Source organism: Erpetoichthys calabaricus, chromosome 2 (assembly GCF_900747795.2).
Source record: "Erpetoichthys calabaricus chromosome 2, fErpCal1.3, whole genome shotgun sequence".
NCBI classification, from domain to species: Eukaryota; Metazoa; Chordata; class Cladistia; order Polypteriformes; family Polypteridae; genus Erpetoichthys; species Erpetoichthys calabaricus.
Window position 1 is genome coordinate 106,416,001 of NC_041395.2, and position 18,138 is coordinate 106,434,138.

The 18,138-nt window shown below is 35.9% G+C and overlaps 1 protein-coding gene across 28 annotated transcripts in view; it reads left to right on the forward strand.

Moving 5' to 3' along the window:
- madd (MAP-kinase activating death domain) overlaps positions 1-18,138 on the forward strand; it is a 237,397-nt gene that overhangs the window by 107,106 nt on the left and 112,153 nt on the right. For all 28 annotated transcript variants that reach the window (XM_051923186.1, XM_051923176.1, XM_051923177.1 and 25 more), the window contains exons 2-6: positions 1,553-1,718; positions 2,118-2,729; positions 10,598-10,901; positions 14,375-14,506; positions 17,548-17,661. In XM_051923186.1, the coding sequence (XP_051779146.1) occupies positions 1,660-1,718; positions 2,118-2,729; positions 10,598-10,901; positions 14,375-14,506; positions 17,548-17,661 (1,221 nt within the window). In that variant the 5' untranslated portion in view covers positions 1,553-1,659. The remainder of the gene's footprint in view (positions 1-1,552; positions 1,719-2,117; positions 2,730-10,597; positions 10,902-14,374; positions 14,507-17,547; positions 17,662-18,138) is intronic.

Sequence of the window (18,138 nt, forward strand, 5' to 3'; positions counted from 1 at the left end):
AACGGCGAGAATAAAGTGGAAATGTTGACTTTGTTCTCGACATATAGTTTGTTTTTTTCTTCCCAGTATAGCTTAGCTTGAAGCAAGGTCCATATTAATGCAGTTTGCCTAAATAATGGTTCGGTTGGTAAAGATGTCATCACCAAGTTGCACTTGTATTTTATTTTAATTTGGTGAATACTGTGTGATGCACCTGGGCTTGAAGTCTTGAAGTAATAGTGCAACTATCAGTAATAATACTATTATTTATTTTATTGTTATTATTTATTAGTTTAAATATTATGCAGTTTAATGATGATAAAGTTGTTTAAAAAGTCACTTTAACGTGTCAGTGGACAGAGATTGTTAACATTAACAGAAAGTGTAGTTGGTTTACAAAAAATATTTACTATTTATTCCTTTTCTAAGACATATTCGGTGCAATACAATTTTTGACAAGCACTTCTGGATTTTTTTACTAAGTCTAAATGTCTCTTTGTATGGTTGAAAATATGTTGTCAAAATTATAGTTTGTTTTTGCAAAATTTGTTCAATAAAAAGGTTCTATATTTTGACTGCATCTGTCATGCAATGTGATACCTTTCTCCATTAGTGCCACCCCCTTGAAAACTATCACTTTATGGGGCAATGCAAAACTGTATTAATATTTGTGTGCACATTAAAATGTTTTTTTTTTCTACAATGTACAATACTCTTGACAGTGGAATAGGTTATTCTTAGCCAGTAATTGCAGTGGAAAATGTGGTTAACATCCACTCATGCATGGGGAAAAAAATACCGTTGAATACCGTGAAACCGGGATAATTTAGAAAAATACCGTGATATAGAATTTTGGTCATACCGCCCACCCCTACTGACTACATTAATCAGAAATTCGCAACAAGAACAGTGCATCTCTGAAGCAGGCAGCAAAATACAGTATATTCAATATAAGCACTAGCAGCACAGCGATGGTTGTGGAACATACACACACACACACATAGTAAATCAGAGAGTGACAAAAATAATAGCTCACTGTACATGGAGCTCCCTCAGTAAATTTAAATAAAGTGTCAGTTTCTTTTTAAAGTTGAACTTTCTGATTAAAGTGTCTTAGCATAATTTTCTACCCTTTGCTAGCTGCATTTTGTCTCAGTGTAGCATTCTTGAGCTAAAATAGAAGTATTTAAGGTAACAGTGGTTCGATTTCTCTGCAAACCATACAAAAATTGTATGAGTGAGAGTTACTTAGGGTGGGATTGATTTATTTATTGTATTTCTGGATTATTAACATATTTTTATTAGCTTTGGCCTTAAAAAATGGACTATATCTTTGAGTATTATGTTATTAATGTACTGCAGCTTCTAGGCTGGGCTAGGCTATTTTTTTTTTTTTTTTTTTTTCCATTATAATTTGTTAGAACTTAGAGAATTTTATTGTGGCATATAAACCTGTGCTTTTAAAATTTGTAAACCGTAATACTTTTTTGTTGTATTTGTACATGTTTAGTGCATTGTATTCTATTGTTTACTTTACTGCATTGTTTTACTTTGCTTTTTTATTTTTATGCAGAATGCTGTAGTGACTTGAGGAAGTTTTTTTTCTGCCAACGGAATGGCCCACTGACCATTCAATCTACTATGTTCTGAGGCTAAAATGACCTAAACAAAATTTTTATAATGCAAAAAAGAAAAGTCTGCCCACGCCTGCTGGACTACCTGGTTATTGTGGGTGCCAGGTGAGTAATGCTGGGGGAAAAAAAAAGTAATTTGTAGTTGTTCTGGTGAATCAGAGCCCTGGTGAATCAGAGCCTCTTTATTTTTAATAGTGTATTTTAAAGTATCATGTATTCCTTGAGAAATTACAGTATGTGGCACACAGTAATTAGCATATTATTGTTTAAACTTTAGAAATTTTTGATGGAGTGGTTTCTATACTTGCACGTGTATTTCTTCTTTTGATTAAAATTTTGCCTAAAGGATTAAGACTGAAAAATAATTAGTAATTGAATATTTCATTTGTATCTTACATGGATTTGAACTTGGAAACTTGTATTATTTTCTTCAGGTGCAGTATACTCTTCATGTTAGCTCTCTTGCCAAGAATGTTTTTTTTTTTTTTGTCTCTCTTTTTACAGACAGCCTAGTAGTGACAGTGTTGCTCAGACTCCAGAGCTGCTGCGACGCTACCCCCTTGAAGACCACTTGGACTTCCCTTTACCTCCAGATGTGGTCTTTTTTTGCCAGCCTGAAGGTTGCTTAAGTGTACGGCAAAAACGCATGAGTTTGCGGGATGACACCTCATTTGTATTTACACTTACAGAAAAGGACACTGGTGTAGTCCGCTATGGGATCTGTGTTAACTTTTATCGATCATTTCAGAAGCGTTCTTGCAAATCTGAGAAGGTTGATTGCCATCGTAACCGTGAAAAATCTAAATCTGCTGTCTCAGGCACTGGGGATTTGGGAGCTACACACGATGAGGCTGGCAGTGAGAGCTCTGAAAGTGGTTCTTCACTTCAGCCAGCCAGCTCTGACTCTACTCCAGATGTAAACAAATCACCAAGAAGCAAGCGCTGTGCCAAGCTTGTCCAACGGCACCGCAACAGCACCCTAACTTCACTATGCATCCTCAGTCACTACCCATTCTTCTCCACTTTTCGGGAATGTCTGTATATCCTCAAGAGGCTGGTGGACTGCTGCAGTGAAAGACTTACAAAAAAAGTTGGCCTCTGTAAAGGAATGCAAAGGTATGAGGTCATGGATATTGAGTAACAAAAATAGACTTATGTTGAACATACATTGGCACAATACCTTTTGAAACTGAATCAGATGGATGCTTTGTTAGTATTCGTTCATAATACATTATTGTGATATATTTGTTAGTAAAATCAATTAGCTGGTCGTTATGAATGAACTGTATAACTAAATATTGCTAATTATTCTAAAGACAACCCTGATTGATTCTTTCTGGATTTTACCAAGGTGTGAACAGTACTTAGAAAGAGAATTTAAATTCAGGTGTTAGTACCATGATTATTAAGGAAATACTCAACAACTTTGATGATCATAAAAGACATCAATCAATCAATTAATTAATTAAAGCAAATACATTTGCCTAATACTGAAAAATGTACCCAATAGTATTTCAAGAAGTACAGGTGTCTAAATGGATTTAGATGAGATATCATAGTTAAATGATATGTTGAAGCATAATGAAGCAGCTCCAAAAGGATGGTCGTTAAATTATGGACATTGACCTAATCATCTTTTTTAATAGAATGAATGAGGCTTTATAGATTGTCTTGTTCACTTTTTAAATTTTTGTTTACTTTTAAAGAATTAGTTAGATATTTTTTAAGTCATTTTTTTAGAGTTATTTCTTATATTAATTTGCTTTTGAAACTTCAGTAAAGCTCTACTTTAAAATAGACATGTTCGATAAGGTAATAATTTTAAGACCAGAACACTCTTGCATACTAATTTACAACTAAATTTATTTATATAACACATTTTTACATAAATGATGTAGCTCAAAGTGCTTTACAAGATGTCAGAGTTGTTACATGAAAATAAAACATTAAAATTAGTTAAGAATAATAATGCATAAATAGTATATAAAAATGATGCATACTTAACATAAGACAGCTGCATGATTAAGGGAAGGAGAGTCCTTAAATATAGATATATATATTTTCAGTTTCTAAATGGTCTAAATAAACAAATAAACCCTTTAAAAAAAAAAAAAAGTTAAACTGGAGAAGAAAAAAAATCTGTAGGGTTTCCAGGCCAAAAGACTGTCTTACATAAATGTTCTTAAGTGTTTTTTTTTGTGTTTGTTTGTTTGTTTTAAGGCTTTGTCTTAGAGAATTCAACGCATTGAGAATAGTGGCAGGTTGGGGGGTCCACTTTCATTCAGACATTCAAGCATTACTGGTGGCTACACAGGACTTTGATCAAATGGCGTAAGTGGCTCAGAACACCACCACGGGTGAACTGGAAAAGAAAACAGAGCCTGAATTAATTTCTTAGCATCATGCTGTATTATAAGAGGTCTACCTTTTGCAGTGTTCCTTAAATAAAAAAATGTAGTCTTAGTTATATGGTTAATTCGTGATTTAAAGTTTAGGACAGAGTTCATGATCACATCTAAATTCCTTAATTCTGCATGACTTTTAATAAGGGATCAAGTTTATTTCTACTATCCTCATTATTTTCATTTTTACTAAGACCAAGATTTTTTTTTTTAAATTACTTATTTACCTTTTGGAAAATACTACTTTCCCATTCAGAAATACAAGTCAGATATTAGGTAAGAAAGCTCAGAGAATCAGGAGCTATAGATAGGTAAAGCTGCATGTCATCTGCATAGCTGTGGAAGTTCACCTTATGTTTTGAAATAATCTGCCTGAATGAGAGTATATAGATTGAAAATAAGAGCAGGCCCAGAATAGGTCCTTGTGGTATGTCATATACAATTTCACGGATCTAAGAACTTCAATCTCCACAACTATCAAAGAATTTTCAGCCTGTTAAATAAGACTGAAACCAATTTAAGACACTGCACAAGAGACTCATATAGTGACTAAGGCCATTTGTTAGAGTACTGTTAGAGTGGTCTATGGTGTTAAATGCTATACTCCGGTGTAGTAGAGCAAGAACAGATATGTGGTCTCAGTCTGCATTAATCTGTAAGTTATCTACTACTTTAAACAGTGTAGTTTCTGTACTTTGATTTGTTCTAAAACCTGACTGAAACTATTGAAAAATAGCATGCTTATTTAAATCGTTATTTAATTGCTGAAAAACTTTGTCTAGAATTTTACTTAAAAAAAGGCATGTTGGAAATAGGTCTAAAGTTATCAAGTACTGAGGAGCCAATATTATTTTTCTTAAGTAGGGGTTTAGCTGCTGCAGTCTTCAGGCAATCTGGAAGACCCCTGTATCCAAGGACAAGTTCACTATGCTATGTACATTATCATTTAGCACGGCCGAGATTTCCTTGAAAAATCATGTTGGGACTATGTCAAAGACACAAATGCAAGGTTTTAGTTGAGAAATTATTCAACGGAGTTCAGGAAAATCTATATCAGTGAAGGAATTTAGTTCTGTAATAAGAGCATACTTTGGTTCAACAGTATTAATTTTGGAGGGATGTATTATATTATTCCTAATGTAATTTATTTTGTGTTTAAAAATGTGGCAAAAGCCTAACAAGTTTTGCTAGAAGTTTTCAGGAGGCATTCTGTTGAATGAACTTGGAATTTACAGTTGAAAATTTCACATGTATTGGAAAATGTGTATTTACTTTTTAAAAAATATAACTTCTTTTTTGAGACTACACCACATTTAAAGACCTCTACCTTTCCTCTTTTCTTAATTTAGTCTCTACATACATATCAGCCTTTTTTAAGAATTTGTCAAAGGCATAATATGCCAGAAGGCAGAGTAGGAAGATATAGATAGTTCATGAGGAAGAAGGTTTAGATGTGGTCAGGGACAGAAATAGTTAAAAGCACCTGGCATCAGTTAGAAAACCAGAATGCATAACCCAGTATGCAAGAATGGGAATAGAAGTCAAAGGAGTAGATACAAAACCCTAGCACTAACTTGAATTGTCTACTTTCAATGAACACTAAGGAAAAAGGCTATTTGCAAGCTTTCTTTGTAGATCAGAAGTATTCCACCATGCTATTTTATATAGCATGAAAAGCATTCAGGAAACAAATTGGCATCATGGCTCTGTCTTCAAAAACAATGATTACAAAAAACAAAAATAAAGTTTAAACAAAGATAAAACAGCCAGCAACACAGAATTGAAAAACATAGCAGCACACCAATATCAGACTGTGGTTCGTGTCACTTTTCCTCCTCCTAAGACATGTTTACTGCTAGTAAGCTTTATCAGTGGTTCGGTTGCAGTTGTTTCTTGATAGCGATTTATAAACTGAGGTTGTAGTGAAATTTACATTTTTCTGGTTTAGACAAACAAATTTTGCATTGGCCAGGTGATACCCTTCGAACTTTTCACATTTACAAAGAGCATCAAAAAGTTACAAACTTTTCAGCCTTTTACTGTTTGATGACAACCCAGTTTGGTCGCAGGACACCATTTATGTTACTGAGAGGAGCAGTTTTCTAGGTAAAATCAGCCATGAAGCTCTGGACAAGGGGCAGTTTTCAAGCTAATATCAGCCATGAAGTTTTCATCTTCTGAAATTAAATGAAGAAGCTATCTCAGTTGAAAGGACCCAATGACCAGATGGTTAGTTTAAGTTGCAATATTGCTTACAGCTAATACCTGACATTTCTCTAAGTGCTACAAGCCTTTAAAAACATCAGGACATTTTGATTAGATTTTCTCAGCAACTGTGACACTTCACGTAGTACTGATGCCTCATAATTCCCATCTAATTTGTACAAGCCGTAGCTTTAAAGCTTACTGAAACTATGGACATTCCATTTTTAGGCGTGTTTACAAATAATGAATACAACATAAGAAGCAGTTACTGCATTTGTTGTATTTGTCTGTCTGTCTCCAGGAAACCACTTATCTCACTGTGGCTTTATTTTATTCAATTTTGGCCCACTTATTTTTGAAGGACATTTTTTGGGAAAGCTCGATTTTCTTTGCGATACCTTGAATAAAGTGTGCTGTGCACATTTTCTAAATTTCAAATTCTCCCACTGAAAGGAACTGGAAAATTGTGGACTTGTCTGTCTTTAAATAGAGAAAAAAGATTTCTTTGTTAATTCAGGTATGGATTAGTTTACCGTTTCAAATCCACCTTGAGTTCGGTCACATTAATTTGTATCTTTTGTATATTTCCATTTTTATTAGTCCATCAGCTGTTTATAATGGTAAAGCAGATTCCCAATACAAATCCTGACAGGGGTGCATGCATGCAAACCACTTGTACACCAGCTCATTTCTCCTGCTGCTTGAGTTAATTTACCTTAAAAATATATTTTTTTAAAATTAAAAGTCATTTAATGCATTATGGAAGCTTAATGCAGTAAACAGAAAGGAAACAAATATGTACTCAGTATTGCCGTTGCATTAAAAACAATCTCACAGCTGCATTATCTGCACATTACAAGAATTCAGTATTTCTCTGACACTATGATTTATTGACAAAGCTCCAGACCTGTGGAAATTTTAACCCTCTGTTCAGTATTTGTTTAAAAAATATTTAAGAAATTTTAAATACACTTAGTCATAAGACCCTCCTTAACCAACATAGAACTATAATACACCAGTCAATGCCGTTTTTCTTCACTTGAATTAAAATCTGCTGCTGTGAAAGCTATTGAGCATATTTGGGCTACATTTTTTAACTACATGAAATTGTATAGTACTTTTATGAATCATGTAGTCTACTAATGCATGAAATTGCATTCTATTTTTGTTGTTTATTTTGAATGTGATTTGTTGTTAAACTTATTTAATAAAAATGTGATTAGTGTTTTTTTGAAGAATTTATTAACAAAACATGGAATGCACCAAATTTTACATCAATTAACTAAGTACTTGAATACTTTCGTTTTCTAACTTAGTTTACTTTATTTTCATATCCCTGGTATGTGCATTTCTGAACCATTTTAGCTTAAAGGCAATACAGTAATCCCTCGCTATATCGCGCTTCGCCCTTTCGCGGCTTCACTCCATCGCGGATTTTATATGTAAGCATATTTAAATATATATCGTGGGTTTTTCGCTGCTTCGCAGGTTTCTGAGGACAATGGGTCTTTTAATTTCTGGTACATGCTTCCTCAGTTGGTTTGCCCAGTTGATTTCATACAAGGGACGCTATTGGCAGATGGCTGAGAAGCTACCCAACTTACTTTTCTTTCTCTCTCTCTTGCGCTGACTATCTGTGATCCTGACGTAGGGGGTGTGAGCAGGGGGGCTGTTCGCACACCTAGACGATACGGATGCTCGTCTAAAAATGCTGAAAGATTATCTTCACGTTGCTACCTTCTGTGTGCAGCTTTTAAGTATGCTGCACGGTGCTTCGCATACTTAAAAGCTCAAAGGGCACGTATTGATTTTTTTATCTGTCTGTCTCTCTCTAACTCTCTCTCTCTCTCTCTCTCTCTCTCTCTCTCTCTCTCTCTGCTCCTGACAGAGGGGGTGTGAGCTACCGCCTTCAACAGCTTTGTGCCGCGGTGCTTCGCATACTTAAAAGCAAACAGCCCTATTGATTTGTTTGCTCCTTTGAAGAGGAAGAAATGTTTGCATTCTTTTAATTGTGAGACTGAACTGTCATCTCTGTCTTGTCATGGAGCACAGTTTAAACTTTTGAAAAAGAGACAAATGTTTGTTTGCAGTGTTTGAATAACGTTCCTGTCTCTCTACAACCTCCTGTGTTTCTGCGCAAATCTGTGACCCAAGCATGACAATATAAAAATAACCATATAAACATATGGTTTCTACTTCGCGGATTTTCTTATTTCGCGGGTGGCTCTGGAACGCAACCCCCGCGATGGAGGAGGGATTACTGTATTACGTTAAATAGATACTGACATATTTTTGTGTGGATTATTTGCCATAATCTACTTCACAGTGCTTCCAATTGGTCATGCACTATCCATTACAAAAATTGTTGTTGAACAAAAGACTGCATATTCTTCTGTGATGAAAACTGTACTCAGCTTTGTTTTGTAGTTTTAAATGTGCTTGTGAAACATACTTGCTTCACATTTCTCCTGGTGTCCCATAGGCCTCAATTATAAGTTAAAGGGAGAAATACCTTTTTTAATTTATAAATACAGCTTCTCTTAAAGGCAGTTTTATGAAGGCAAATTAATATATCATAAAATTTTTGAAATGACAAATGTATCCCTTCAAACCCCACTCACCAATGTTCATTTTACTGCACATTTGTTATCTGTAAAATCTGGACTTTTTATATTTTGCTCATTCTAATTCAAGACAGATTTACACTTGATGCAGAGATGATCTTTGGCCAGTCAGAATAGGTGTGAAAAAATGTAGGATGCAGGTGTAGTGAGAGATTTCCAAATTCAGTATAAATCAGTCATTGCATACACACAGAGGCCGGTATGATTAATTTTCATTTGACAGTGGTAAATATGCATGTTTCACATCAAGCTTTTTCTTCTCTGTAACATTATGAAAACCAAAATCCAAACACTCAGTTTGAATGTGGACAGACCATTTTTATTAGAATCTTTGCAGCAGTCCTACTTAAGTAGTTAAGCACATTTGAAAGTAAAGGAACAGTTCAAATTGCTTAAATGTGTTGCTTCTTATTTTAAAAAAAATCTTATAAAAAATCCAATGGTATTCAGTATACTTTGTGTTGTAGCATGTACAATAAGCAATGGCTGTTACATCTCTATATAAACCTAAATCTGTGTGTATATATATATATATACAGTAATCCCTCCTCCATCGCGGGGGTTGCGTTCCAGAGCCACCCGCGAAATAAGAAAATCCGCGAAGTAGAAACCATATGTTTATATGGTTATTTTTATATTGTCATGCTTGGGTCACAGATTTGCGCAGAAACACAGGAGGTTGTAGAGAGACAGGAACGTTATTCAAACACTGCAAACAAACATTTGTCTCTTTTTCAAAAGTTTAAACTGTGCTCCATGACAAGACAGAGATGACAGTTCCGTCTCACAATTAAAAGAATGCAAACATATCTTCCTCTTCAAAGGAGTGCGCATCAGGAGCAGTGACTGTCAGAGAGATAGAGAAAAGCAAACAAATCAATAGGGCTGTTTGGCTTTTAAGTATGTGAAGCACCGCAGCACAAAGCTGTTGAAGGCGGCAGCTCACACCCCCTCCGTCAGGAGCAGAGATAGAGAGAGACAGAGAAAAACAAACAATCGAAAATCAATACGTGCCCTTCGTGCTTTTAAGTATGCGAAGCACCGTGCAGCATGTCGCTTCACGAAGCAGCTGCACAGAAGGTAGCAACGTGAAGATAATCTTTCAGCATTTTTAGACGAGCGTCCATATCGTCTAGGTGTGCGAACAGCCCCCCTGCTCAATCCCCCTACGTCAAGATCAGAGAAAGTCAGCGCAAGAGAGAGAAAAGTAAGTTGGGTAGCTTCTCAGCCTTCTGCCAATAGCCTCCCTTGTATGAAATCAACTGGGCAAACCAACTGAGGAAGCATGTACGAGAAATTAAAAGACCCATTGTCCTCAGAAATCCGCGAACCAGCAAAAAATCCACGATATATATTTAAATATGCTTACATATAAAATCCGCGATAGAGTGAAGCCGCGAAAGGCGAAGCGCGATACAGCGAGGGATTACTGTGTGTGTATGTACATATATATATATATATATAAAGAATATAGTGTCAAATTCTTTGTATGCAGTGCTATTTCGCTGGGAGTTGATGGGTTAGTTGTGGAAGCTGCCCCAGAATTCGTCTCTGCCTTACAGGCTTTGTTCATAGCTACCTATAGCCCTCTAATAGGAAAAACATTTTCTGAAGAATAATAGATGCATAGTTCTCCAGACTCTTATTTTTCTTGAAATAGATGTGTAGGTGTTCATGTTTATTCTTTACTTAATGCATTATTTGTCATAATATTTTTTTTCTGTTCTCTGGTTTTTCAAAAAATGTTCTGTAGGGATACAATGTGGCGAGTGTTTACAGGTGCCCTGTCCCTTGAAGAAAAGAACAGTCTGTTGCTGCAGGATCTGCGAGAAATTGAGTCTTGGGTGTACCGCTTGCTCCGATCTCCAGTCCCTATTTGTGGCCAAAAGCGTGTTGATGTAGAAGTGCTGCCTCATGAACTACAACCTGCTCTGACATTCGCCCTCCCTGACCCATCCCGCTTCTCTCTAGTGGATTTTCCTTTACATCTCCCTCTTGAGCTGCTGGGAGTTGATGCCTGCTTGCAGGTGCTCACATGCATCTTGCTTGAGCACAAGGTGAGTTAGTTCCTGTCTAATTATAGCAAGGAGCAAGATACAGTGGAACTGCACCAAGACCTTAGGATGTGTGAGGTGAAAATTGGCAAACAGTTGTCATATATATAAATGGCTATTGAGATTTTTGCTATTTTTAAGTAAAATAGAAAATTCAAATTCAGGTTATCTGAAGTGTGATATCTCAGACCTCATTCATATGTTCAAATAGCCTCCCAGCTCTTTGTCAAGTGTACATCTTCAAGTGTGATATGAAGCCCATGGCGACACACATTTTTTTTTTTTTTTTATCACAAGTCCTGGAGCAAGCCTGCTCTGAACAGGTGCAGGTGTATGTGTGAGCATGCATAAACCACACCAAGGTTGATTGGGAGCTTGGCAGATCGTGTATTCGCGTGCATATGCGAATGTGTCAGTCAGGTGTTTCATTCATACCTCGGAGGAGGAGGTGGATAGCACCTGCACTTGCACCCAATTGGCATCATAAAGGGAGCCTGCACGGTAGAGAGGAAAGGAAAAGGGAATCAAAAGAAGGAATGAAATTTATGGGAAAAAAAGAGAGAGAGTGGAAAGATCTAGGAGGAGTCCGTGCAATGGAATGGAAGCAGGCAGGAACACCTTTTATTGGCTAACTAAAATAAAATAAAAGGTGTCATTTTGATTGGCTTTTCTCTACATTCATAATGGCTAACACGGTACAACACCCTAGTACTTTAAACATTTTTAAACATGACCAGTATCTGAGAGGCAAGGGTCACTCTTGCTGAGAGATTTTGCAGAGAAGGAGTGAGCGACTGCTCCAGTGGGGTTCCCATATAATGCCAAAGAGTGGCAGTGGGAGTCGGAGTAGCACGTCTTGAGGCGGTGCCCTGCCAAGAGCCTAGAACTGGCAGGGGACACAAGCTGCATTAAGATTGACTGTGTCTGTTGGTGGATGTCTCCTCTGGCTGCTGAGATCCTGTCTGGGGTAAGTGGAGGAGACATCAGTTTTTAGAAAGGAAGCACTGGAGCTCATGGATTTTAAAAAGGATAGGTGCTGCCTGGGATTTTAACCTCATTTTTATGAAATATATTTATTGGACATTTTTAAACTTCCCTTGGCACATTTTTATGGATTATTTATTGAGTGGACTGCAGTTTTGGGACTCAGTTAGTCGTTTTACATAAAAAGCACTATAACACTTTGCATCAGCTCCTTGCTTGACTGTGTGTGCCGTCATTTGTTCTGTTTATCCTTGGGTATGTTATCGGCGGTTCCAGGTTGAAGATGAACTCGAACACAACTAAAACTTTTTGTCTAGTGTACATCTCCAAGTCATTGCTGATCTACCTGTCTTACGTTTCCCTTGGGGATTCAGGTCCAAAACATGTCAGACTAATTTGCTTGATTTTTTTCACCAAAACTTTTGTTTTTACATTTTCTGTGTTCTGCAAAACCTGTCTGAGGTAGATGTTGCAAACTTCCAGCTTGTTTTCAGGGCTGTTAGGGTGGTGTCCAGTCTTTGATCCATATAATAGTAAAGACTTAAAATTAGAATTACAGTTCTTTAGTTTCTTATGTTTGAGATTCTTGCTTCTCTGTATAGGCATCAGGATAGCAAAGGCATGTTGCGCAATTCTGATCCTGTGTTGCCCCAGTATGTGAAACAGCTATAATTCCCCATAACCTATCCATCTGTACAAATGGGTGATTCTTATGTGGTATTTATTTGAAAGCACATTTTAGGTTTTAGTGCTATCATTCTCTGGCCCTGTTAACTTGGCAACACTATATAGCCTCTCTGTCTTGGTCTGCATGTCTTCATGTGAGTGTGACAACAAGCAGATATCATCTGCAACATCCAAATCCCCAACATTCTGAATGAGGGTGAATTAAGTTTCTCTACACTGATCCTGGGATGTCTTCATCACCCAGGTAGTCACCAGTAGTTACAAAGGTATTTCCATTTAAAGCCTATGGTGAGGCCCTGTTTCCTACTTGTTGCTAAGGATGATAGTACATTTTTGTTGTTGCATTAGTGTTCTGAATTTAAAAGTGTCCAGTTGTGGGTACATTTATGAGGAAGTCTTCTTTACAAAATGGATCTTAATTTTAAACTTTCCTGTCAATTAGTCACGGTCTGATCCTACATCTGCACCCCTAAGACTTCATTATCTTGAGATCAGGTGTCAATTTGTTTTCTGTGGACTGGCCAGGAGACACCCAGATCATGTTTTGCACTACAGTGTGTGTGGAAACTATGCCGCCAATGACCAGATCATTATGTTGACAGAAATCTGCCAACAAGTCATTCTCTTTCATTGCTCCTAGATCTTACATTCCTATATAGAGTTTTCTGTTGGAGTTATCACCACCTGCCTTGGCACAGAAATTAGAAATGATATCCTTCTTTTGTACTTGGACAAAGAATGCTTCCTTGACCTTTCAATCTGTCACATCAGTGGTTGGATCTTTATCCATCAGGCTTCTGTTTTTCCATATTGTCAATATGAGTCCTACTCCGTTCTTATGTTTGTTGATTTCACAAAATGGACCAGAGTACAGCAGGAGCCAGCTTTATTTTATAGGCTGTGCAAAGTACTATGCATATTAGACCCATTATTTCCACATTGCACTGTCTTTTCTGTGCCACCGATTTCCCTGACTTGTGTAATGTTCCATATGCCAGTCCTTGTAACATTTTTGGGGAGAGAAGATTAATTGGAATTTAAGTACAGTAAGCACTTTTTGTTCTTCACATTCCTAGCTTGGAACTTTGCAGAACAACTGAAAACTTCTTTTTTTAAAATTGCTCAAGAAGAAATTTATAAAACAACTTGGATACATAAAACATTTTTATTTACCGCAATTATAAAAAAAATGCATACATTTTGTTTTAGTTTCATTTATCCAAGACTGTAATTTTTCATTTGTCCGAGACTGTAATTTTTAAATTTAACAAATTACTTTGTGCATATTTTGTTTGTGCTTCTTTTTTCATCCATGATTTATAAATTGCAGTCTTTTATTTATCTCCTAAAAATGTTTTTCTTAATCTCTTTGGAATGAAGGATTATGTTTTGACATAGCGTTGTTCAACCTCCCACCCACTTTTTATCTTTGTAGAAAAGTTTAAAATCATTACCATGGTAATTGTGAGAGATGTTATTTCTGTATATTGCGGGCTCATGGTAGTTTCCAAGTGTTTTTGTTACGGGCAAGAGTCTGTTTTAATTATTTTTTTCAAAGGTCAGTGAAAAGATGTTACTTTTTTGTTTTTTTTTTCAGTAAATAATGTATCATTTGATGAAAGGTCAAGCACTGCTTATTAAAAGATATGCATTAATTGAAAACCAACTCAACGTTAGACTTTGTCTTGTGTTATTTAAGGGAAAGCTGTGCAGCTGGTTTTGTAGCCCTTATTATTATTTTTAAGCTCTGCTACTGTAGCAATGTATCAATTGTTGCATCTGACAACTGTGTGTTTATCTTGCAGGTGGTTCTGCAGTCTCGGGATTACAATGCCCTTTCAATGAGTGTCATGGCATTTGTGGCAATGATTTATCCTCTGGAGTACATGTTCCCTGTAATTCCCCTACTTCCAACTTGCATGGCTTCTGCAGAACAGGTATCATGGTGTAGTTTAATTCATTCCCTCTCTGTCCTTTTGCTTGATTATCCTAGTGTTATGTGAGACATGAAGCTGTGTCTGTGGATTTGAACATATGTAAGCTTTATTTGTGATTTATATATGGCCCAACTTTATACTGTCCCGAATACTTTTGACCATATAAGCATATCATGCATGGCATATACAGGATAGAGGGATCTCTGATCATCATCTCCCTTCCTTCAGGCCATGCTCCTTGTTTTAATTGCAAATCTTTAACTCTGTTCTTAATGCATTGCTTTTTGAATATTACAATCACTTTGGGCTGACATCATTAGCCTGTCTAGGGTGTTGAAAGGCAAAAACTTAAGTTTCAAGCAAAAAAAAACGTTTTTACCCAACAAACAAGATTAAAATCGAAAATACTTTCACTGTAGATGGTTTGTGCTTTCCTGCCCACATTCAGCCAAGGTTATTAATGGTGGCAGCAAGTCATTAAGGATAATGTCAGAGATGATGCACAATGTCCAGCAATTCTGTGAGCATGCAGATAATAAAAATGAAAAAAAAAAATTGCTTCCAAGTGGAGCTGGACAATATAGCCAAAATATTAATGCAATAAGTGTTACTATATTGATCAATCTCAATATTTATCTCAATTTAGAACTTCACATTACTGTAAGAGTATCTATCTTAACACTAGAGACTGAATAAACAAGATGTTTGTTATAGTTTAAAATATCATTTATTATTAACAAATAACAGACACACAAGCAAACTATATACATACAAAATTTCCTTAAAGAATGCACAGAACAATAAAATACACAGTCCTCACAATTAAGCCACGTAAATAAAAACAGTTTACCAAAACTGGGTTCAAAAACTTCTATTTTTAAAAGCTCTTTCAATAACGTTGGCCTAATCATTGTATCTGATGCAGTTAAACACTTCTAAAATAGGTGCACTGCCTAACACAGAGAATTTACAGTAAACAATATGTAAATTTCGCCACATTGTGCGGCTATGTGTCATGTCTGATATATTTTAATCATGCAATGCAGTGAACACAAATCTGCATCCTTTGAAGGTTTAGTAATTTTGCATTTATAAATTGGAATGAAGTCTGGCTCCCTGTCATCCCATACAGTAGAACTATTTGAGCACCATCATTGAAAAATATAGACAAATTAACTTTGACAGTAGCATTTAGGGCAGTATCTATTAATGTATTTTTCTGGTTTAGTTAGTCAAAAAGTTTAATGTCTGTGAATTTATATATTTGCAGAGTAGGGCAGTGTGTTTAAAGTTCATATTATCACATCGTCATTTCAGAACATTGCTGATGTATAACGCCATTGCCTGGGTGGTGAGTCAGGCAATGGATGGACAGTTGTGGATTACAAATAATTAACTGCTCTACCCATTTACCATGGGAAGCTTGGGATGTGTTATAGAAAAAAATATATACTTTGTTCTGTTTCAGTTTGGCTTGTTATCATATATTTCGGCTTTTCTTATCATGGGTGTAAACGACGTGCTGGGAAAAAAGCGAAATGCCGGGGACGTTTTTTTTTTCAGCCTGGGGATCAGTAACCCACAGTATGAGCTGGCATTTCATAGTGCAAATGATCAACTTCAGCGACAACAGCAAGCACTCATTTCAGAAGTAGTGAGCAACCAAAAAGAACAATATAAAGAGTGAGAAACCATGGGCACTCTGAGTCTGAGAGCACCATTAATATACCTGTGCTCTTACCATTCAAACTGTTTGTGCGACACACTGTTTAGACTGCATCTTCTAAGCTAAAACACACTACTGCTGCTTGTGCGACACACACTGTTTAGACTGCTTCTTCTAAGCTAAAACACACTCCTGCTGCTTAATGAGAAGTGTAGTCCTGTCATTAGTAAACATTTTTAAATGTGTTAAATACCATTCTTTCTTGCTGAAAAGCACAGTGGTCACTTAATGTTATAGTTTCACAATTATTTTTACGAAAGAAAACAACTTTAATTTTGCTCAAATTGCTGGCTTGAATGCTTTTTGTGAGGCATGCAAGATAAAAAAAAGTGACATCTGTAGTTTGGGGCTTTGAGGAAATTTCAGCAAATGTTTAGAGCCAATTGTCGAGTTTTATTTACGTCCACAATGTAATCAGCCAATCTGTGAGGGACAATATCACTGTAATTCTGGGACTAGGCTTGGCTACTTCACATGTATATCATTATTTTTTAGTTTGTTGACATTTTTACATTATATTTACTTGCCATTGTGTATTTCAGTCAATAAAACAGAAAGCCAAAACTTCACTGTCACAAAAATTGGAATTATAAGAGTTTGTTAAATTTTTATGCAACTGGAGTAGTGTACCAGAGCAATGCATAATTTAGTTAGACACCTGGAATATGGTTCCACGCTTAAGATTTATTTTGAAATTAGAAGGGATTATCATCAGAGGTAGAATAAAAGAGCAATAAGAGGAACTTTGATAGAAACTAAAGGTAAATGTCCAAAACAGACATGGCAAAAAAAGAACTGGTTTTGTCCTAAATATTTGAAAATTTGAAGGAAAGAAGTTGGAATCTTGGTGTTATTTTGATTAATCACAATACCCGTTGAATTTTTATGTATAGTCAGTTGCAGTTAAAGCTATTAATTATATATTAAAAAGTTATAGGATAGGTTGTAGTGACACTCGTATAAAGTTTTTGTAGTTGAAATGTGGTCTTCATGTTCAAAATGGAATTAACATTATGCCATTCTTTTTTATTATCTCTTGTTTTATCTGCATGATTAAATCTGCTTATTGTTCATGTTAACTCTATAGCTGATGTGGGCAGGACTGTCATTGTGTCCCATAATAAAACATTTGTAGTTATTAAATTGAAACTTCCTCTTCAGTCAATTCATCAACACCATAGAGGACCTTGAGATTTTGCTTGCGGAAGTAAATACACATGTTCCTGGCATTTTAAAATTCTCTTTTTAATTGGAACCAGAGTGGTGATATTATTTACATTATCTTTAATTGTCATCTGACTCTGTTTTTTCTCAGCTTCTCCTTGCTCCAACTCCCTACATCATTGGTGTACCTGCAAGCTTCTTCCTTTACAAATCTGATTTCAAAATGCCTGATGATGTTTGGCTGGTTGACCTGGACACAAATAAGGTATGCTTTTGTAAGAATGCTTTGTACATAGAAGTCTGGGTGCAAATAATGTCTCAGACCAATTTTAGAACAGCTAAACTAACATTTATTAATAGTGTTTGTTTTAATGGGATTAATTTGTTGAATATGTAAGAAGCTAGAAAAAGTTAGATTTATTTTCTGGAAAAAATACCTTTTATTTGATTATATCTTCTCTCACAACAGATTGTGTTTTATTATACTCTGTTACCAGATGAATGTAACCGATTACAAATCAAATGCCAGTGTTTTGTTTTGTTTTCTCAGGATGGCTGGAGGCCACAAGGACAAAACAGAACCAGAAGACATTAGACTTGCTTGCCTCATTTAAACTAAAATACAAAACATGATTCACGCATTTCTCCAGCAAGCACCCTCACATTTTTCCATATTCCTTTGTTGCTACTCTTCAGTTAAAAAGTAGTCTGTTGTGTTACTTACCCCACAAGTTTCAAAAGT